The sequence below is a fragment of the Cryptomeria japonica genome, chromosome 4 (genome assembly GCF_030272615.1).
Source record: "Cryptomeria japonica chromosome 4, Sugi_1.0, whole genome shotgun sequence".
NCBI classification, from domain to species: domain Eukaryota; kingdom Viridiplantae; phylum Streptophyta; class Pinopsida; order Cupressales; family Cupressaceae; genus Cryptomeria; species Cryptomeria japonica.
Genome location: NC_081408.1, coordinates 586844253 through 586867417, shown reverse-complemented (window position 1 = coordinate 586867417; position 23165 = coordinate 586844253). Strand labels below are relative to the sequence as shown.

Genomic DNA, 23165 nt, shown 5'->3' with positions numbered 1-23165 from the left:
GGTGCCAACTTAGAGACTTACTAACAACAAACGTCCTCTCCAAGAAGTTTGGAGAACACCCTAGGAGTTAAAAAATGCTTCTGAAAGCGTCACTTTGATCCATAACGTCAATTGAGCACAATGCCAGAAATAGAAACCAAGAAAAACTGAACGTGTGCACTCCAAGATCTTGGAGTCCCCTTACCATCACCAATTAGCCTATGGAACTTAGGAAATAGGCTAATAGTCTCCAAGTTGACTAAGCTTGAGAAGGGGGCATTACACTGTAATGCCCCTGCCTAAAGAGTAGTATTAACCTTATGTTAATCGACAAAAAATTTCTCTTATTTATAAGACACAAAATTTTAAATTCATACAAGGCAGCGATCAGGGGTTAACAACAGCAATGATTAGTGTCAATACAAATCGTACAAGCAGCAATTTATAATCCTAGCGATTAAAATATCCAAAGATCCTTAAGTGGATCAAGAAGTGAACGGGGCAACATTTCGTGTGAAAGATCCCTGATGGATCCCCTTGCTGATCTGCTGTAATTTTTAAAATAATAAACTATATTTTCCTGTGATTTTGCTGATGGTTTACAGAATAGAGAGAAGTTGCAGAATGTTTGGTTTCTTTTTGTATTTTTTTGAATATATAAGCAAGTAATGAATAAAGAATAGCAAATAAGGAAGGAAGCTGAAACAAGTAAGAACATTCAATTAAATCAGAATTGATACAAATCGTACCAGGCAGATTTCTGATTTATAATATCCAGATTATTCCCTATGCACTGGGGATGTGCTTACATCCAATAATGGCACCAACTGAAGGGTAGATGATGAACACAAACCAAGAACACCAGCTATGGCCGAATGAAAGTCTTCACCACTTCCAGTGTAAAGTGTACCTGCTGTAATGGTGGCATCAAGCTGAAACAATCACGCCCCAGCTGGGAAATTCAACCACCCTGCTGAAACCCTCACCAAGCAATCTGAATCTCCACAAGGAATAGCGCATACACTCTGACCAATAATGCCAATGCCAAAAGAATCCACTGCCAATCAATAGCTGAGGGCTACGTCCCAGCCAGTACCAATCATGGGGTTTGCGTATCAGATTGAAGAATTGCTCTACCAGAGCAATATCGCACCAAACAAGTTTTCAATATGTAAAAGATAATGAGAAATTAGGTTTCTTTCTCCTTATATCTCTTTCTTCCAAATCGAACCCTAAAGATATATGAAAAATGCGCTTTAATATAAAGTCATATTTCCCAATATTGGGCGCCCAAGTATAGAAAAAACACCACTTTTTCAATATAAAATAACTCCAAGCGCCAAAAGGACCCTGGCAAGTGAAAATCATTTAGAAAAGTTCAAGACCTTTCCAATGAGCTATAACACATGGGCATACGAATCCAGATGAAGCCAAAAACCCCTTATTACTCCGAAATAGCTATAAACATAGCCTTATTTAAACTATTAAAACGCTAACTTAGGAAATATTTAAATATATTAAAAATATAACCCAAATAGCTACAGAAAGCTCGAAACACACCAAAATCCTGAAACTGAACTTGTCACCTGTCTGTGACTGATGTCGGAAATCATGGATCAACCGACAGTCTCATCCCTAAAATCTAGGGATGCTCCTAGAAACCAGGAAACACACCCAGATCTCCTGAAACTGAAACCTTCTGAAAGGTTATGAATAACCTCATGACTGGCAACTGTCACGACCTCCTAAAATTTAGGGATATCCCCTAAAATCTAGGAACTGCTCCAAACTGCCTGTAAAGCCAAAATCCAGTCACTATATGCACTGAATGAGTCCCAATCAACCTCTGCTAGCCTACGAGACTCCAATGATAGGCCAACTCCTCCGTCTCTGATGTCCACTCTAGAAAGGGGACATGACATCGTGAAGAGTTGTCATTAAGGATCGAACATGAAGAATCAGGTTAAGAAAGGATTGTGACCATTCTAAAGGGGTAGCCACTTTCAAAAGGTTGTCTCTCCTCAAAGAGACATAAAAATATAAAATAGGGAGGACCACGAGGAAGGAAGGAAAACAATGAAATAATTATCAAATCAGGTCAGGAAATCAGAATTGTATATATATTGTCTATCACCATTGATCAAATCAGAATTGTTATTAAGTACATGCAGTAACATTTTTGTTTTTGGTGGTATGCATGGGGATGTGCTTAATATGAATGCTTAACATATAAAGCTTGGTATATTCCTTAGTCACTCGCTATTGCACCTTAAGAGGATAGGTTGGTTTCGTTTGGGAGAGGCAAAGTAATTCCTCACAAGGTAGGTGAGTCCTAAGATGGGGTATGGACAGGGGTTCCTGAAACCTTGAGGGAGAAGTCCCAAGATGGGGTATGGACCTGTGTTCCTGAAACCTTGAGGGAGCCTACTTGTAGATTAATTTCCAAGCGCCCTATACAAGTAATTCCCCATCCTCCTTAGGGTTGATGATTAGGAGAGAAGTAAGGAATTAGGGCTTAAGTATGTTAATTGTCAAATGTATTATGAATCATTAATTGTTTCTTAATTTTATCTGATTTAAATGCATAGTGATGTATGTTAATCATTGGGAATTTGAAGTCTACTAGTAGGGGACATTATATACACTGCCAATGAAAATCTGAGAAAAATAGTTCAAAGATGAAACTTTAGCTTTAAGCTCTTATCCATGTTGGAGATTCACTTGGAATCATCAATAATCTGTAAAAGTAAGAAATTTTCTCCTTCCATGTGTCTTGTGCTGCTGTCCTGATCTCCAAATGTCAACTTGTTATATCGATTTTTAGTTATTTATGTATTTAAGCGACATTAAATCAATTTTTGAACCAGATGAATCAATGGTGAGACTCCTAACTCTTCCAAGTTGTAATGTCCCTTTTTGGGAGTGACCTAGTTTTTGCCCCAGTTTACTATTCTTAGTCAATAAGGGAGGGTTAGAGGGGAAGTACCTTTATCTCCTTATAAGGGAAAACCAGCAAACAAGTTAGAAAATAACCTAATAATTACAAACAACTAACTATGATGATGCATAAAGTAAAGAATGACTGATTATGATGAAACCAGTGTTCCATCGGCGTTGGGGACGGGTTTTCGGGATAGGGGGACCAAGGGCCTAAGTTTGAGGACGGCGGGGGGTGGCGGGGTGGTGGTGCTGATATAGTTATACATATACATTTAGTACTTGAATAACTAGTTTTGAAAAGATGTATGACAGTATAACAGTATAAGAATTACATTTCAAATGAAACTATAGGAAACTTGAAATAAATACCAAGATTTCTTCAATGCTAATTGCTAATTGCTAAATAAAATTTGAGAAATGAAATTGTCAAATTGGAGATTTCTATTATATCGAAAAAGGAAAATATGAATATCTGATGCCATTGCAAAGTCTATACAGATGATTACATGATTCATCATTACAATAAGTAGCCAAATACAAATACTAATAGCAATAGCATTACAAAAGAGACTAGACTCAAAGACAAAATGACAAAACTCAAAATGTAGCTGGGGAAAGGGTGGGGCCCACGTCCAATTAGGGTTATCCCCCAACCCCCAAAAATGTCACTTTTTTTTAAATTTTAATTTTAAAACCTGCATTTCATGTGGGGCGATGAGAGACGTTTGGGCCTCTCACTGTCCCTTGAGAAACGCCCCCACGTCTCCCAAGGAGACGTGTGTTTTGCCCCTGAGGGGTGTGTGTGCATTCAGTGCATAACAGTACAAGAATATATAAAAGGTAACAGTACACAAAGATGCAAGTGAGAAGAACTCATATGTCTGTATTCATTGATTCCACAATACCAGTACATTCAAAACATAGTTTCCCTTCTGCCTATCACATATCTTGAAATAGAAGCCTAAGTACATATATATAGGTGTCGGTATAGGTTGTTCGGTGCCAACTACCGACAACCTTCACGTAACACCGACCCTTAACACGCTTAACATTTTAATTACAATATGACATAATTACCCGACAACATCATCCCCCCCAAAAAAGGAGGTCGTCTCCTGACGACTTACAAACAAAATGGGGAATGACACCAAGATCAAACAAGAAAAATCAAAGCTGAGGGGGTATAGAGGGCGTCCTTGATGCAGAAGGTGCTGCCAACTGCTCCCTCAGCTGGTGGACCTGTTGCATCCTATGCTTCAGATCTCACTCAGCGACCAACTCCCTTTCCCTGGATTTCTTCACCATAAAAACTGCTTCCATGAGCTCCTTCTGCTTTCCGTCCAACTCCTCGAGGGTAGAGGTAAGACGAGTCTCAAGGGTTGTTCGCTCTGCCACTTCATGCGCACGCCCCGCTGTTTCCTGGACCAACTCTGCCTTGGCACGTGCCAACTCCTCCAGACTAGTCGCTCAGGCCCACTGTTGTGCCAACTCCATCTCTATCATTGTAGATGAGTGGCTAGCTCCTCTTGAGCTGTGATGGCCACCACCCGCTCTGTCTCTGCTGTAGATGCACTATGCTGAGTACGCCTGAGCTGGTAGTATCTGTCCGTAAAGGCTTTCTCTACCCGCTGTAGTAGCAAGTGTACTCCACTAGCCCCAGCTATATCCTCACTCCTCCAATCCGCCAACATCTCGAGAGTCTCCCGAGGTTTCCAGACATGCTTCTTCGGAGAGACTTGTGTGCGTACAACATCAAGGAATAACCCTATGGGATGGAATGACATGTAAAAAGCTTTGTGCCGTAGGGTCAGGAATTCATGAATTCCGTCAGACAAGACTGCAGCCCAGTTGTACACCGTCCCATTCCTCAATCCATTCATAAGTGCAATCATGGGTACCGCTGTGTCTGATGCCTTGCTGGCTCTAGTAAGTTTGCTTTTATAACATCTAGCAGGCACTGCCATTCTCCTGGAACGATGTACGATTATTTCAACCCTCTGCCCTTAGGTGCCTTAATCGCTGCCCATTCCTGGTCTGAGAGATCACTTCGACAAATCAACTGTAGTAGTTGCTCTTTCCTCTCTAGCGACATCTTAGTGGCATTCTTGTCTATTTTCTTCCCCTCATCTGGTATGCCAAAGACCCTGGCAAAATCATCGGGTGCAAAGTATATGGTCACAGTGCTCTACTGATAAGAGAATGTCGATGTCCTAGTTGCACTGTTGTATGTGGCCACCATCATTCGCAAACATGATTCAAAATCCCTGATCGCAAAGATGGGCATTTGAATTGTCCAGTGCACCTGTGCTTTCCTGAGAGGCTGCTTAATCACATTACTATCTGGGGTCTCTAGTCACCAAGTTCTGCATACACTTCCACTTAATCCTTTAAATGTAATAGTGTCAGGTGTGATTTTTACTGCATTGGCTTCTTTTTGCCCTTTCTTGTGTCTGCTGGTCTTGCAATTTTCACTCCAGACTGCAACACTCTCTTTCCCTTGTCCATGCCTGCTGTGCTTGCTTCAACCGTCTTTCCTGACTTAGACGGTTGCTCTAACTACTGCAACCGTTTTCGCCAGTCAAACTTCCCCAATCTTGGTTTCCCTAACTCCATTTAAATGACTCTTTTAATTACCAGCCAACACTTAATAAACTTGGGAATTCCGTTATTTCCTACCTTGGACGACGATTTTATCTCTGCTGGTCTCTACCCTGTACAGACTGTACAAAATCTTCGTCTTCTTGACCATGAGTATGGATTTCAAGTCGGCACGAGGAGTGGGTGTACAAACTCTCTTCGACTTACGGATTTGCTAAAATTGGCCGCCTGTGTATGGATTTAACCGTCCGTACGGAATTGATTGCTGCACCAACTCGTCTGTACAAAATTGATTGTTGCACCAGCTCGTTCGTACAGAATTGATTGCTGCACCAGCTCATCCGTACGAAATTGATGTCTGGGCGCCAATGACAAAGAGTGTACAACCCCTTTAGTCACGTGTCTCGCCTGTGTACGGAATTCGCTCTGCAAGTGTATGAAATGTTGCTCAGCCGTATGAAATTCTTCCCTAGCACTAGTGACCAGGGATGTACGGCTCTGTTTATACCCGCCGTACGGTGTCCGATCGTCAAGTGTATGGGCCTTCATTCGTACGATGCTATGTGTCACACTTCGGCCATACAATTCTCTGTGTCACACTTCGTCCGTACAACGCTGTTCGTCACCCTTCTTGGCAGTATGACCTGCTTCCCTATACGGAAGATCCCTTTCTGCTACCGTGCAAACTACCTCATCCTCAACCGTACGATCTTTTTCTCGTGCTTGATACCGTACGAAATGTTGATAGCCATCCGTACTATTATGATTGGGCCGTACGGATTTCTCTCTGGCCACCGTACGGATGTTGACTCCACCCAAATCGCCGTACGAAAGTCGTATTGTTTAGTCCCTACAATTTATGGAATGTCTGTACGATTTTAATGATGAGACCGTACGAGGAGTTCTCCATTTTTTATTTATTTATTTATTTATTTTTTCAAAAATAACTACCTTCTAAGTTGGCCAGGTAGGACTCGCCTCTGGACTAACTGGGTCATTTCGCTGCTGCCTACGGTGGTAAATTTTCAATTTCGACCCGTTTACCGTCTCCTTTATCGGTTGGTCCTCCAATGTGGACAACTTAATCACTCCATTCTCAGCTACTTTGCGGATTTTATATGGCCCCCACCATTTGACTTTAAATTTTCTAAGCTTGATCTCATTCCGCCCATTATACTTCAGCACCCATTGACCTGGATGAAATTCCATGCATAGGATGTGCTTATCATGCCAAAATTTCCATCGTTGTTGAGCGGCTTCAGTGGCCCATTGGCCCATCATCCTTCGTTCGTCCAACTTGCCCAAAGCATACAGTCGCTCCCACAGGCTCTCCATATCTCCTAGGCGATTCTCAATTGCTATCCTTAGACTTGGGACCATGAACTCCGTCGGCACAATGGCCTCTTGGCCGTACATTAACTGAAAAGGGTATGGCCCATCGTGACTTTGTAAGTGGTCCGGTATGCCTACAGGACGGATGGCAACTTCTCTTCCCAATCTTCCTATTCAACTCCACAGGACTTATAGATAACAAACACCAATATTTTATTAATGGCCTCGGCCTGCCCGTTGGCCCTCGGGTAGTATGGGCTTGACAAGGAATGAAAATTTTTGAATTCCGTCGTGAGCAGCTTGACTACATGGTTTACAAAGTGACCACCATGATCACTCGTCAGTTGAATTGGAATGCTGTACCTTGTGATGATCTGTTCATAAATGAACTTAGCCATACTTGAAGCTGAGTTATTCGGCAGTGCGTGTGCCTTAGCCCACTTAGTGAGGTACTCTTTTGCCACCACAATGTAACGACATCTCCATGTTTTGCTTGCCTTCAAGGGTCCAATGAAATCCAGACCCCAGCGTTCAAACAACTCTTGGGCATGGGATGGATTGAGGGGCATAAAGTCCTGCTTCAATGGTTTTCTTGCCCTCTGGCAAGTATCACAGCCCACCACCCATTCCCGTGCATCATTATACAGGGTGGGCCACCATAGTCCGACCAACAATACTTTGCGTGCGGTGGTGTCTGGACCCATGTGGCCTTCTGCAGGCCCTTCGTGTGCTTACCTGAGCACTCCCGAAATCTCTTCTTCCATCACACACCTTTTGAGGACTTGGTCGGGTCTCATTTTGTACAACAACCCATTAATTAGCTGGAATGTCTTGCTTCTCAAGACCAACTTCCTTCTCTCACTTGGTAACATATCTGCTGGGAACTGAGAAGTGGACAAATATTCCCCTATGTGTGCATACCATGAGGGTAGTGCGGCAATTTGGAACAGATGTGCATCCGGAAAGTCATCATTGACTCCCTCTGGTGGCTTTCCTGACTTAATCCGGGACAATTAATCAGCGATCACATGGCTCTTGCTTGGCCGCACAATTATTGTAAATGTGAACTCTTGAAGAAGTAACAACCACCTGCTTATCCTACCCTAGATAATGGGTTTATTTACCAAGTACATCAGTGCCTGGTGATCCACATAGAAAGTGAAAGGTGTTGCTAGCAAGTAGTGCCGAAATTTTTGAACGGCATAGACCATTTCGAGGGCTTCCCTCTCAGTGGTACTATAATTCTTCTCGGCTTTCGACAACAAGCGATTGGCAAAATAGATGGGATGGTCCAACCCATGTCCCCCTTCCTGTGCTAGTGTAGCCCCAATGGCATAGTTTGAGGCATCCACATGTATGTGGAATTCTCAGTCCCAGTTTGGATAGGCCAGAATGGGTGTAGCCACCAGTCTCCTCTTGAGTTCATCAAATGCTTCCCCCTGTGCTGGTCCCCACACGTACGGTTCACCCTTCTGTGTCAGCTTGTCCAATGGGAATGAAAGTTGAGCAAAGTTCTTAATGAACTTCCGGTAATATCCTATATGTCCCAAGAAGGACTTTACTCCTGTCACATCAATGGGCGACTCCATCTCCACAATTACCCGTACCTTATCCAGGTCAGTTTTTAATCCAGCCTTGCAAACAATATGGCCCAGCAACTTTCCTTGCGGTACCATAAATCTGCATTTCTTCGGATTCAAGGCCAGCTTGGCCCTCCAACATCTCTCCATGCATTCCCGCAGTGCCACCAAGTGAGTGTCTTCGCTACTAAAAATAGACTAGTCATCCAAGAAGGCCTTAAAGTTTCCCACAGACATTTTGTCGAAGATGTGGAGAACTATCCTTTGAAATGTTGCCAGAGCATTGCACAAACCGAACGACATTCGGTTGTACGCATAGACTCTATCCTCCACCACAAAAGTGGTCTTTAACTTGTCCTCCTCAGCTATCAAAATTTGATTGTATCTCGAGAAACTGTCCAGAAATGAGTACATTTCATGGCCAACCACGTCATCCAGGACGCTGTCTGTGAAAGGTATAGGGAATGGATCCTTGATGGTGACTGCATTGAGGCACCGAAAATCCACGCAGATGTGGATTTGGTTGGCCTCCTTTAGCGAGATCACGATTGGCGAGACCCACTCACTTGTTTGCACCCGAAATATGTTGCCGGCCTTCAACATTCGCTCGATTTCTTCGTTCACCTTGGCCGCATGCGGTATGGCCTCTTTCGTACCGGTTGGGCTCCAGGGACTAATGGTATCTGATGGACGCACAATTCGGGTGGGACTTCTTTCAGATCTTTGTAGGACCAAGTGAACACGTCCTTGTATTCCATGAAAATTTTGAATGCTACAGCCTTCAACACCGGATTCCAATCGTCTCCCACCCAGATATTTCGAGGGGTGGTAGCATCTCCTAAGTTCGTCTCCTTCATGGTGGGGTCTTTGTACCACATTGGTTTGTCCTTTGAAAACTCGTATGCCGGAACATCATTCATTTTGGCATCTCCCTCCTTATACTCCCTGTATTCTGGCAGGAACTCATCTTTCTCGCCTGGCTCTTCTTCAATTTGCAGCATGTGGCACGTAGGATGGAATACTTCATAATCTTCCATCTGCCAGTGGAATAGCCCATTCAATGAGCCTCCCTCATCCTCAGAGCAGTCCTCTAATTCCAAAACACCTTTTTCATTCGGCTCCCTTTTGTTCTCATCCACCCCGGAATCCCCATCGGAGTCAGAATCTGAAGAAGATGCCATTTATTCACTCACCAACTGTGTACGGAGGTCGATGATGAATTTCCGACCCCCCTTCTCCATGGACAACGTGTTCCGCTTCCAGTTGTGATTTACTCTGGGTTTAATCAGCCAACCTCTTCCCAGGATTGCATCATAGCCCCTTTTCTTCAAGGGAATCACCACAAAGTCTAGAATGAAGGGCTGAGTGTCGATCCTCACCTGTTGAGCCATGAGTGTCTTGATGGGTTTGATATCGTGCCAATCGGCACCCACTAGGTTGAAGGTCGGCAGCCATAGTGTCGGCTTGCCCAATTTCTGCCACGTCTCCTCGGGGATTACATTCACCCCAGACCCTTCGTCTATGATGGTGTCCGTGAGGATCGTACCCAATATCCCCATTTCCACCACTGTCGGGTGTCTCCCGCTGTTCACCGCCAACAACATGGGCTTAGCTGAGGGGCTGACTGATACCTCTGTGTGAAGTGTTGCTGTACGGATCGACACTTCTACGGCATTAGTGATCGCTTCTCTTAATCTCGGCATGGTGTTGAGGAGGTCCTGGAGTTTGACAGGTACCTCGGTCTGCAACACTTGTTGGAGGATGTTCTGTTCGGATTCAACCGATGTACTTGTCGGGGTTTCTTGGGGCTCCTTCCTCATTTCCCGCTCAATATCAACCTTGGCTGCCCGTACTCGTTCCTTCTTCGTACGAGGGTCAAGATAAGTAGCCTTCTTTGTTTGTGCTCTAGTGATGGCGAGCATCTCCCTTTCATTGGACTTTTCAATGGTTAACAAATTTACTCCAGACTTCGGGCAACTACCATCGTCGTGATCTCCTGGCCCGCACCATTGGCACATATGCTGAGAGGTGTCTCCCTTGGGATAATCACGGGCATAGTGTCCCCATTCATTACAGACTCGACACTGGATCATTGGGCGGCCTTTTGCATCATACCGCACTCTACGGGTGCTATTGTTGTTATTCTTTCCTCGTCTATTATTTTTTTACCCGCCGAAAGATGCTGTGGTATTGGTCGATTGCTGTGGGTTAGCAGCTACCGGGGCTGTGGAAGGTTGCTCTTGGGTCAGAAGCACTTGGGCGCTTCTTGTTTTCATATTGTACGGGCACTCCTTGGTGGAGTGTCCCAGTACTTGACAAATGTCACAAAAAACTTTCTTCGGACACGTACCCTTACTGTGGCCTTCCTCCTTGCAATCTGCGCACCATAAGTCCCCTTCATTCTTACTACTGCTTCCCTTCATTGCTTTGAATTCTTTCATCATCCTATGCATGTCCTTCTGTAGAGCGTGAACTTTCTTGCTCGAGTCCTCGTCACTATTGCTCTCAGAGGAACCATCGTCACCTGATGAATTATCCTTTTTCTTCTTCGAGGTCTTGCCTTTGCTTTCGAGGTCCATGGCTCGATTGTATGCGTCCTCGTACGAGGTAGGAGGGACAATTTTCATCTTCTTTCTGAGAGAGGATCTCAGTCCTTCCACGAACCACCGCTTTTTCAATCCATTAGCAGGTTGATTATCCATCTTTTCGAGCAATTCTTTGAGTCTCCAGTTGTGTGCTCATATTGTCTCATTCTTCCTGTGCTTTGTGCACAAGATTTCGGCGACGATTTCATTGTCGTCCCAAAGGAGTCGAAACTCCGTCTCGAAGGCTTTCTGTAACTCGTTCCAAGTTCCTACCTCCGTCTTGTCTGTATCGGAGTACCAGTCGATGGCTACCCCGCGTAGGGTGGCAGGGAACTGCACCACCCATTTAGCTTTGTCGGTCACTCCATTGGCCGACCAGATAGTTTCACATGTACGACAATGCCGTACAGGGTCTTCTTTCCCGTCTCCATTGAACTTAGGCAACTTTTGCCTGTTCACTATCACGCTCCTTGGCTGCGGCCCAGTTTGCCCTCCGGAACTCAACCCTGTAGGAACTGATCCTCCAAACACTGAACCTCCAGACGGTGCTCCGGACACTGGCAGATTTGGTACGTTGGGTCCCACCAGGTTACTTTGACCACTAGGATGTGATGAGTCCGAACCGAACAAATTGCTTCTATTACTGTGCCCTTGTGTCCTCCCGACACCTTCGGTCGCACCAGTATCTCCCACCCCTCTATTCTCGGTCTCGGTCCCCTCTTCTCTCTTGGTCTTGGTACCTCTGAATGGCGTGTACAGCTCTATCGTACTCCCGTCACCAATCTCTTCCAATGTGAGGGAAAGGTCCCCCAACTGCTTTCTAGTGTTTTCTATTAGCACAAAAACTTGGCCCTCACCACCTGAGCCATCATTGCCATTTCCGCTTCCTTCTTCAGCAAGTTTCTTCAATCGTCGCCGACGTTCGACTTGTTGTTCCAATCTTAGTGCCCTCGTTGCTGCTTCGTGTCCGTCTTCCTCTTGTCCCTTCGGTACACGATTTCGATCTTTGTTTAGCGTCACGGGCATCAATTCCTATGTTCCGTGGAGTGGAAAGTTCTTCGGCGGCCTTTGTCACGTTCCTCCTCCTCCTGTCGACTCCTCTCTTGAAATTGTTGTAACATTTGTTGTTGACGGTTCTCACGGTAGGTTTCCTCTCGACGATTTTGTAGGGCAAGAAATGCTTGTGCCAACAGGCTAGGCAGGTTATTAATCAAACGGTTCACCGCTGGACTTACGCCAAGGGCACTCCACATGGTACTCTCAGGAACGTCCTCCGCGGTGGCTTCCCTTCTTACGTAAGTTTCAATTGATGCTTGTAAGATGCAGGTGAAGTCCCTTGTCAGTGCCCTCTCTCCTTCGAACAACTCTTCCGACTCTTCCTCGGGATCGCTACTTGTCCCCTCATTCACTGGTTGTCCCATTATCATCGTGCCATGTATTACGCTCCCGTCATTCCAGGTTTAATTCGGCAACGACGCCAGACGTTTTGCCGTTGAGGGGTGTGTGTGCATTCAATGCATAACAATATAGGAAAATAGAAAAGGTAGCAGTACACAAAGATGCAAGTGAGAAGAACTCATATGTCTGTATTCATTGATTCCACAATACCAGTACATTCAAAGCATAGTTTCCCTTCCGCCTATCACATATCTTGAAATAGAAGCCCAAGTACATATATATAGGTGTCTGTACAGGTTGTCTGGTGCCAACTGCCGGCAACCGTCATGTAACCACCAACCCTTAACACACTTAACATTCTAATTACAATATGACATAAGTACCCGACAACAACGTGGAGACGTGAAGACGTCTCCCAAGGAGACTTGAGGACGTCTCCACGTCTCAATGTCTCCCTGTCGCGGGGAGACGTCCTCGTCTCTGGCGGCGCTTTGGTGGCGGTGGCGGGATGGTGGGGGATGTTGCGTCCCCGTCCCCCCGTCCCGGAGACGTCCCTGTCTTCGAGATGCGGCCAAAAAGGGGAGGGGGGGGGGGCGTCCCTGTGGAACATTGGATGAAACATAAGGCAATTTACAATTACAAACAACTGTCAATGTAGAGATTAGAATCATGTCATAACTAAAGGAATCCCAATTATAGCAAACTAGGATGGGTAATAAAGATACACTTGATAGGGTGTCTTATCAACCATTCTCCTTCAATCAAGCCACACTTGATAGGGTGTCTTATCAACTGTTCTCCCTCAATCAAGCCACATTGATAGGGTGTCTTATCAACCGTTCTCCCTATTGCAAACCTTTATAACCACGGCTGATTACAATAATCAGACATAACATGTATATATATAAAATATCATATCATATTAACCATAGTAGATCACACAGTATGAGTCGGAAATGAGCAGATTGGAGATAACAGGCAGTGAACAGTCATAACAACGATCTGCTATCAATAATAGTATGCAGAAAATATGGATAGAACATCATACCAGAATATCGTTTTATCTTAACAATGGTTGCAGATTTGATCTTTTTTTATGTCCTCTCTTCTGGGATTCTTTGATTCCTCCTATTAGTCTTTCATTAAGTATGACACCAAGAACAAGGATGTTACCGCCTGTAACTTAGTAATAGTTCTAATCTGATCTGATCGATGGTGATATCACTGGAAGCTTTTGATTCCTTTCCTTTATATCACTTAATGTGAGAGAGAGGTCACACCTTTTCATTATGTATGCCCTTTGGCAAGAGACACACTCTTTCACCATTAGCACCCTTTGAAAGAGTGTAACTCTTCATTATTTCTACCCTTTGAAAGGGACACAACCTTTCACAATCAGATCTGCACTTCTGATTCCTCAAATTATCCTCCCAAATGAATTATTCTTCTGGCTTTTATATCTCATGTTTGAGGGAGTCACAACTTTTCATCCCATGTCTTCTGATCATTCATTAACTTAATTAAATTTTAATTATATTTAATTATATTATTTTTTATTTTTTATTTTAATTTTATTTTTGTTCTTGTGAATTTTAATTTTTATTATTATTATTATTTGCCAATAAATTCTATCTCAAAGTGGGGACATTACAGTCCGCCCCACTCAAGATTGCCTGTCCTCAAGCAATCATCATGGAGTGTTCAAAAAAATTCCCAATATGAAATGGTTTTGGAAACACACATGGAATAAACATGCTGGAAACATACTAGTCATGAACCAAAACGGAGCATACACATGGATATATGCAAACACGGAGCATACACGCAAATACACGTATTATTAGATTTTTTCGTACTGACTAGAATGAATCATTGATTCGTTTTTACCCCGTAGGATGGCAGGGTCATGCTCTGATACCATTTATAATGTCCCTTTTTGGGAGTGCCCTAGTTTTTGCTCTAGTTTACTATTCTTAGTCAATAAGGGAGGGTTAGAGGGAGAGTACTTGTAATTGGCATAAAATGCATATTGTTATGTTTGATAATTTTGGTCACCCGACAGTGTATTAATTAATTGTATTAAGTGGGTTGTCACTCACGGGTAGTTATGTGTCGGTTGGTTGATGGTTGTGTACCTCTCGGCAACTGTTGAGCTCTTTAAATATGTTATTTACTTGCCAAGGTAGGTAGTACGGTATAGTCGGATCTATTGTAACCCTTGGCCATCCATCTCTGGTCTTCTCTTTAATAATTGCATGTGCGAATAAAGATATATTTTACTGCCGTGTCTGGTATGCATTATCATGTACATCATTATTTCCTGTATTTAATTTACCATTTGTAGCGGTAAACATTTTGGCATCGTTGCCTTAGAAATCGGGTCAGCCTTGAGTGATTCATGTTCGTAGATCCCATTAAGGGTGAGAAGAGGCCACAAGGTGGTTAAGACCAAGCGATTAGGTGATTTGCCGACCCTTGGCCGAAGGGAGCACAAAGACGAGTTGGAGCCTGGAAGTATTCGGAGTGTTGGGACGTTGGAGGTGGGCGTGTAGAGGACGCGCGTATGGCTGAGAGTGCAAGGAAAGCATCAAAATGTAGCAGTTGGAACAATCCACCCAGGTTCGGCACACTTGGAAGTACTTGAGTGTTGGGGACACTGAAGGTGGACGTGTAGAGGACGCCTGCGTAGTCGAGAGTGCAGGAAAAGCACCAGAACGTAGCGATCAAAACAGTCCACCCAGGTCTGGCACACAAGTCGAATACACATGGTACCTTCTGAGTGAAAACAATGGTGAACACCCAGGAGAAGCAAAAATTGCCGAAGTTCACGGGGGATGGATCATAGGACCCCATACGACAGTGCAAAAAATGTATTACCATTTGGGAGGCAAATGGCCAAGACGACCAGGATTACTGGTTGAAGGCGTTTCCGGCCATCCTTCAGGGGATGGCAATTCATTGGTATACCAACCTTGACGCCCAGTACAAAACAAGATGGAATAATTTGAAGAAGGCCTCCGAGGAGGAATTCAAACTCCTGAGGGATGACAACGAGATTGTGGCCGAAGTCTATAATACCAAGCAAGGGAAAAATGAGAGTGTACGCGCTTACAACTGTAGGCTCAAAGAACTATTGAACAAGATGGAGAACCAACCAGCCGACGGGTTGAAGAAGAGGTGGTTCATGGAGGGATTGATACCCTCACTGTGCAAGAAGATGAAAGTAGTGCCTCTGTCCTCGTACGCAGATGCTTACAATCGCGTAATGGACATCGAGAGTGAAAACAAAACCTCCTTCTGAGAGAAGAGGAAGATTGACAATGATGAGAGCACCGAAGGTAGCAGTGATGAAGAATCCAAAACCATACGATCCCTTCGACGGGATATGTTGAGAATGATGAAAGAATTGAAGGCTGGGAAACGAACCAGCAAAGAAGGTAATGAACTATGGTGTATTGAGTGCAAAATTGAGGGGCACACGAAAGGCAATTGTCCTAGAAATATGTTTTGTGAGATTTGCCAAGTGTTGGGGCATTCAATCAAGGAGTGCCCATACAATTTGAAGACGAGAAGTATGCAAGTACTCTTCACATAGGGAGAGTCTAGCCCATCAAAACCTCAAAATGTATCACCTGGCGACAAAGGAAATCAACGAGGGTGAAACCAAATACAGTATGACTCCAGAGGACGTCCTATCATACAGTGCCGACAATGCAACGAATGGGGGCACTTTGTGAGAGACTGCCATAACAAGAAAGACAACGTACAATTATTGTGCAAATGGTGTGGACCAGGGAACCATGAGGACATTGACTGCCCAAAGTAGAAAGGGGTAAATATGCTAGACGTCAAGGAGCCATACGAGGAGGTACTGGCAATTACAAGATTGTAGAGCAAAAAGGCAGTGTACCCCAATCCTCGTATAGAGAAGGAAAGACTCCGGGAAGCAAATGTTGATGTGGAACAGGCGATGGCGGAAGAACAAATGACCTCACATAATGCCGCCACTACCCCACTTCGGCCAAAGTCTGAAAAAACTATAATCAAATAGATGTTGTAGGCTACTGTACCAGTATGGGTATTTGACCTTCTACAGATGATGCCACAATTGAAGATGGCCCTCACAAATGTAGTCGGTAATAATATCATCGGCCAAGAATGTAACCAGTCGGCAATGAAATCCCCTAGCATGTCTGCCAGAGACCCCACGCCTACAGGATAACTACCTGGCACGTCTGCTGCGGATCCCATGCTTCTTGTTGTAAGTATTGGCCGGAAGCCAACGGTAGTAGAAATGGAGATCATGGGACGAAAACTAACGAATACCATTGTCGACGGTGGCTTTGGAGTGAACGTGTTACCAAAAGAGACATGGGGGGATCTCGGCAAACTAACCCTCTGGCCGCCAACATTCCACCTTGTTTGTGCTGACCAGCATGATATCAAGCCTTTGGGAACACTCATGGCATAGAAGGTTGTTGTCGGCACCCAACACTTTTTCCTTGACTTCGTCGTCATCCCACTGGAGAAAAAGGCCTACGACGCTCTCCTCGGGAGAGGTTGGCTGATCATGGCCAAGGCAAATCATAAGTGGAAAAGAAATATACTCTCCATTGAGAGTGAAGGCCGCAAGTATGTGATTGACCTAAGGAACCAAGCAGTGAGCGAGGAATTGGCATCATCCGACTCAGACTCAAATGACTCTCGTGATTATGAATGGTGTTCAGAGGACGGAAAGGGGAAGATGGAACCCAATGGCGAAGGGGTGCTCGAATTGGAAGATTGCTTTGAAGATGAGACAAGTTCTTTGAATGGATTATTTCATTGGCAGATGGAGGATTACGAAGTCTTCCACCCCGACTGTAACATGCTACAGATTGGCGGAACTGAGGAAGTGCAAAGTTCGTACACAAGCCAAGTCTGAACATTATGTATAGGAACATGCTCGAGGGAATTGTATGCGGTTAGGCCATATGAGAAGGAGAAGAGAAGTTGGAGGCCGAAAACTGTAGAAGGTGGTTGCAGGAATGAGGAAGGGACCAAAGGAATCCGTACCACAAATTTGTATAGAGGCAACGTTGAGGAAAGTCACATCGTGGAACCATATGATGATAGAATCAAAGTAAGCCTTGCGAAGGGAATAATGCTCAAACCGTACGAAGGAATCCGTATGGAAAGAGACACGAGGATAGGAGGAGACCAAAATCCGTACGTGGGGAATATTCTGTACGCCAGCAACCAAGACAACAACCACGCTATCATTGTATGAATAGAAGATGTTCCGTACACCAGCAGCCCAGATGTCAGCACACCAAACTGCCAAGGAGATATTTCGTATGGAAATAGCAGCCGCCAAGGAGCCATCGTACGGACACCAAACTGTCAGGGGGAAATTCCGTATGGAAGCATTAGTTGCAAAGACACCACCATAGAATTTTTGTACAATCATCATTCTGATAAATTGGTCAAAGGAAAAATCTCGTACGGACAGGTTCGAAGGGATTCGCTGGCCGAAGGAAAAAAATTGTACGAAGACAATCGAAAGGATTGGCTAGCCGAAGGAAGGGATTTCTTAGCGAATTGCCTAGTGGATTGCTTGGCCGATTGCCTGGCGGATTGCTTGGCAGGTTGCCTGGCGGATTGCCTGGCAGGTTGCTTGGCGGAAACTGATCGATATGGTCAAAGGGATTGCTTGGTGGAAATCAATCTGCACTATCGAAGGGATTGCCTAGTAGAAAGTGAAAATCCGTACCATCGATGGAAGTGCCTGGCAGAAAGGGGAATATTGTACGAATTCCTATGGAAAGAGTCGGACATTGGTAGAGTGACGTTGCCGTACGAATCCATACGGTGGAAGCCCAACGTTGGTGAGGTAAAGTTGTCGTACAGGAAGTGAGAGACACTGGCCAGGAGTCACCGTACGAATCCGTATGGGGGAAGCAGGTAGCAGACAAGGAGTTGCTGTACAGATTCGTACAGAATCATCAGACAAAAATTCGTACTGAAGAAGAGGTAGTTCATACGGAAGCGGCAAAAATTCGTACTGAAGAAGAGAAATCCATACGAACAATGAAGACATCTGTACGAAGTTTGGAGATGTCCGTACAGAGTTGGTAGAGAAGTTTGAAGAGATTCTTACGGAATTGTTAAGAATTCGTATGGAGTTGGAGGGTAAATTTGGAGGAATCTGTACAGAGTTGGCGGTCCTGACGGACATGGCAAAGTTGGCGATCTTAGCGGTGTTGGCGGACATGGCGGTCTTGGCAGACATGGCGGAGTTGGCGGTCTTGGTGGACATGGCGGAGTTGGCAATCTTGGCAGAGTTGGCGGTCTTGGCAGACATGGCGGTCCTAGTGGACATGGCAGAGTGGACCTACCATCTGGCGGTCATGGCGGAATGAAATTACCATCTGGCGGAGTTGAACTTCCGTTCGGTGATATGAAGCCCCATGGCAGGATGGAAATTCCATCTGGCGGACAAAACTCAGGAAGGGCATTGCAAGTACAACACGAGAAAGGGGCGCTGCCCCTGACCCCGTTGGGGGCGTTGCCTCCAAACCCCCTTTTGATTTGGTAGGTACACTACATGTTGGGATTGTCCAGTCCAAGTCACTATCTGTCATTAGTCTTCCCGAATATTACTTGATGTTTGCTTGTCGTCTGGAAGATGACTTTTTCTTTTGGGGGGGATAATGTAATTGGCATAAAATGCATATTGTTATGTTTGATAATTTTGGTCACTCGACACTGTATTAATTAATTGTATTTGGTGGGTTGTCACTCACGGGTAGTTATGTGTCGGTTGGTTGACGGTTGTGTACCTCTCGGCAACCGTCAAGTTCTTTAAATATGTTGTTTACCTGTCAAGGTAGGTAGTATGGTATAGTCGGATCTATTGTAACCCTTGGCCGGCCATCTCTGGTCTTCTTCTTTGTAATAATTGCATGTGCAAATAAAGATATATTTTACTGTTGTGTCTGGTATGCATTGTCATGTACATCATTATTTCCTGTATTTAATTTACCAGCTGTAGGGGTAAACAGTACCTTTATCTCCTTATAAGGGAAAACCTACAAACAAGTTAGAATATAACCTACAAATCATATAAAAATTACAAACAACTAGCTATGATGATGCATAAAGTAAAGAATGATTGATTATGATGAAACATAACGCAATTTACAATTGCAAACAACTGTCAATGTAGAGATCAGAATCATGTCATAACTAAAGGAATCCCAATTATAGCAAACTAGGATGGGTAACTTGTTAGGGTGTCTTAACAACCATTCTCCCTTAATCAAGCCATATTTGATAGGGTGTCTTAACAACCGTTCTCCCTTAATAAAGCTACACTTGATAGGGTGTCTGTTGATGGTGTTTTCACGCACTATCGAACACAGATTAAAATATTGAATACTCTATCCTCTCTTGAACAAAGACTTCTCAAATGCTGAAGATTAGCAAAGGATCACTTGAGACGACTCCAAGGTTCACAATGTCAGATCTTGATGTGTTGGATAACTTCAATGGTGTGATGTATTTGCTGTACTTGCGAGGGGACTTACGTAGTTGTTCTTATATATTCAAACTCATGAAATGGCGTTCTTCCCATGATGTTGCTGTTGTCAATTAGATTTGCACCCTTGTTAAACTAAGTTCAACAATCTGTTGAAACACGGGATGACCTCTAAAGTTGTGGGTATCTTATAAGAAGAATTTAACCTCCAAAAAAGGCTGGTTCCCTGGTTACAATCACCTAAAACTACTTCACTTGCGGAGAAAAAGATAAAGGATAACTTGAAATACAACATAAAATTTAAAAGGTGATGCACCAAGTTAAGTTTCAGACTTATACTTGCTGTTTGAAACAAAAATTTCAAGAACTCGGTTGTTTGTTCACACAACTCATAGTTTTTACATTTTTATGCATCAACGTTTCATGAGAAGGTTGAATGCTCCTACAGTTTGGAAGGAAAATGAAATTTTCTCACAACTACAAGCTATTTGCATTCATTACACAACTCATAACCTGTATCAATCATGAATTCTTTTGCGTAAAGGTGCTGAAATGAGATGAATATTAGAGGATTTCGACAAAAACCACAGAAGCAAACATCAATCATGGAGTTGCACACAAAATAACAGAACTTGAGAAGGTGAAATGACTAAATTTTATTGATAAAAATGCCTACAACAGCTATACATATTTGAAAATGAGTTACAAGACAATATTATGCTGAGAAAAGAGCTGATAATAGCTACAATATTCAGCAAAAGAGAAAGCGAGAACTAACTCTCTAAAGGCCTAGTAGCTGGGTATATATAAATTACAATGCTTGTACAAGTTGCAACATGTGCAATCAAGAAAAAGTGACATGTGTCCTTGCCTTGATGGTTGAAGAAGTCTTCTTTCTGTTGATGGGTTGGATGTAACTGAAAATGGCCATTTCAACTCCTTGAAAGTTCTCCAAAAGGTGTCCCAAACGCTTCAAACGACCCTTTGACCATATCCATATACAAAGATATTTTAAGAAGTTCCTAATGCTTGCAATCTGCTGTCCAACTCATCCAACTACTGTAAGGTCGGATGAATATGAAAAATGACATTTATGAGAGTCATAACTACCCACAAATGCATCAATATGTCTCCAAACTGCTTCTTGAATACTCCTTTATCCACTGGATACATTTGCACATGCCAAAATGAGTCCAAAATCTGCTCATTTGCTGTACTTAATCATTTCTTCTTGTTACCACTGTAAAATCATCACATGAAAGTAAAAGACTTTGTCATCTTATGGCCCTACTCTTGACTTGCTACTTATACTGTGATACCTTCATGCTACTATCATCTTCTATTAGACTGCTTTGATCATACAAGATTGATATGACTATTTGGTATCTTGAATGCACTTGGCTTGAGGACTTTTATTTTTTATCTAATGCTTCACGGGACAGTGACTGTCACCTTTGTACTTTCTTCACATTGTAGCCTTTATCTATCCACTGTCTTAGCCTTGCCCTTTTGTAGTTTTGAAGCCTTGTCACTGTTTTCTTACTGTCACAGCCTCTTTGATGAAGGATACAGCCTCTTCTTCACAAAAAAAGGACCGTCTCACTTGTCTAATTGCTCCAAACTGTGCCATTGATCATGACTTTTTACTGTATTCATACTGTCCTAAGGGCTGGCCTTAAGACTTTTTCACTTTGCTTGGGAAGGCTGTCCATAATATTGGACTGTATTTTGTATCATGGCTTCTTCCTTACAATGTCCTTTACAAGGATTGATGTCCCTATCTCAAAACTGTCTATCTGGAGATTATCTTGAGTTGCTCTTATGGTTGCTGTTCTTGATTTTGCTGCTCTTTCAACATGCCTTGTGAACTGCCCTTGTCCTTTTATCCTTTATACTGTTCACTTGGCAATTGACTCTACAAATCACTTTGTAAGTTGTGTTTTGGTGAAAATCCTTATCCTTCAAGCCACTGTGTCAAAGTTCTAGGAAAATCTCATGTATACAACTCTTGGAGAGTCACATCTTTATTGATAAATTTCTACCTTCTGTGCGATTCATGATTTGTACTTAGAATACCTTGGCATGGAGGAATTTGATATGGAGCTTGTTGACCATCTAATGTGAACTGTATTCATCAAACCTACTATGAGGTCTGCATACCCTTCTAGCCAGCTTTCAAGCTTTCAAAGATTTCCAAGAGCTTTATCACTGTGTTTTCTGACTTAGAAGTCATGTTCTTTAGTTGTAACCGTGAGTGAGTAATATCACTACCTCTTGGGCTGCTTACATATGTGTTTTGGCTTTTTTTACAACTGCTCTGGGTCAGTGAGTGTTCTGTGATGTCTGGCCCATTGTCTTCTTGCATATGTTAGGTCTACTTCTTCATTGTGACTGTATTGTGTCATAAAGTAGTCTGCTATTTTGATTTTGGAAATCACTATCATGCTTTTGAGGAGAACACTGTGGCCTTGGTTCAAAGACCTTTAATACCTTATCATTTGGCCCTTTTCATTTATAGACTGTAGCATATACTGACCAAGGGCTGTTCACTCAAATTGTTCAAGACTTTCGATAGGCACATGATCATGGCATACACTGTCTATTCTCTCTTGTGTATTCTATGACTGTTATGCTTCTCATGGATAGGGCTGTTACTTTGCTTCTTTTTATAAAAAAACAAAAAAAAACTATCATCTTTCTTATGATAGTATGGACACCTTATTCTTTCTGAAACTCTTTCCTCTGTTTGACTAACTTTATTTATTGTAGATCATCAAACCCTTCCCATTATATTCATGGTTCATATGATCCTGATATATATTTGTACCTCTACCATGTCTCTATTTGGACATGCATTTGTATGCCTTGCAAAGGGCAGGCTTATCATATCCTTCAAAAGATCATCCATTGAAAACTTACTCTCAAACGGGGCATCCAATTTCTAAACATTCAAGAATGTCCCTCAACATTTGAAATATTATCAAATGAGTTCTGCATGTTCAAACCCAACTGAGCCCCAAATGCCATGTTTTCAGCAGCAACCACAATGCAAACCCTTGTAATAAGTTGATTTATCATTTTTGCAGAATCGTTGAGGCTTGCTCCATCTTTCCCAAAGCATACTTCCCACTAGTAGCCTTGACCATGGTATCATATTTTCTTTCAACCAAATGCTCTTCCCAATACTTAACCATTAATAAATTTTCAAGCAGAAAAAACACAAGAACCGTAACA

The 23165-nt window shown here is 43.2% G+C and overlaps 2 protein-coding genes across 6 annotated transcripts in view; one reads left to right on the top strand and one right to left on the bottom strand.

Moving 5' to 3' along the window:
* Positions 1 to 23165, top strand: part of LOC131076271 (protein N-terminal asparagine amidohydrolase) — a 249113-nt gene that overhangs the window by 4913 nt on the left and 221035 nt on the right. The gene's annotated exons all lie outside the window — the stretch shown is intronic.
* Positions 8217 to 8579, bottom strand: LOC131875211 (uncharacterized mitochondrial protein AtMg00860-like). The gene has a single exon (XM_059219275.1). The coding sequence runs from the start codon at positions 8577 to 8579 to the stop codon at positions 8217 to 8219; it is 363 nt and encodes a 120-aa protein (XP_059075258.1).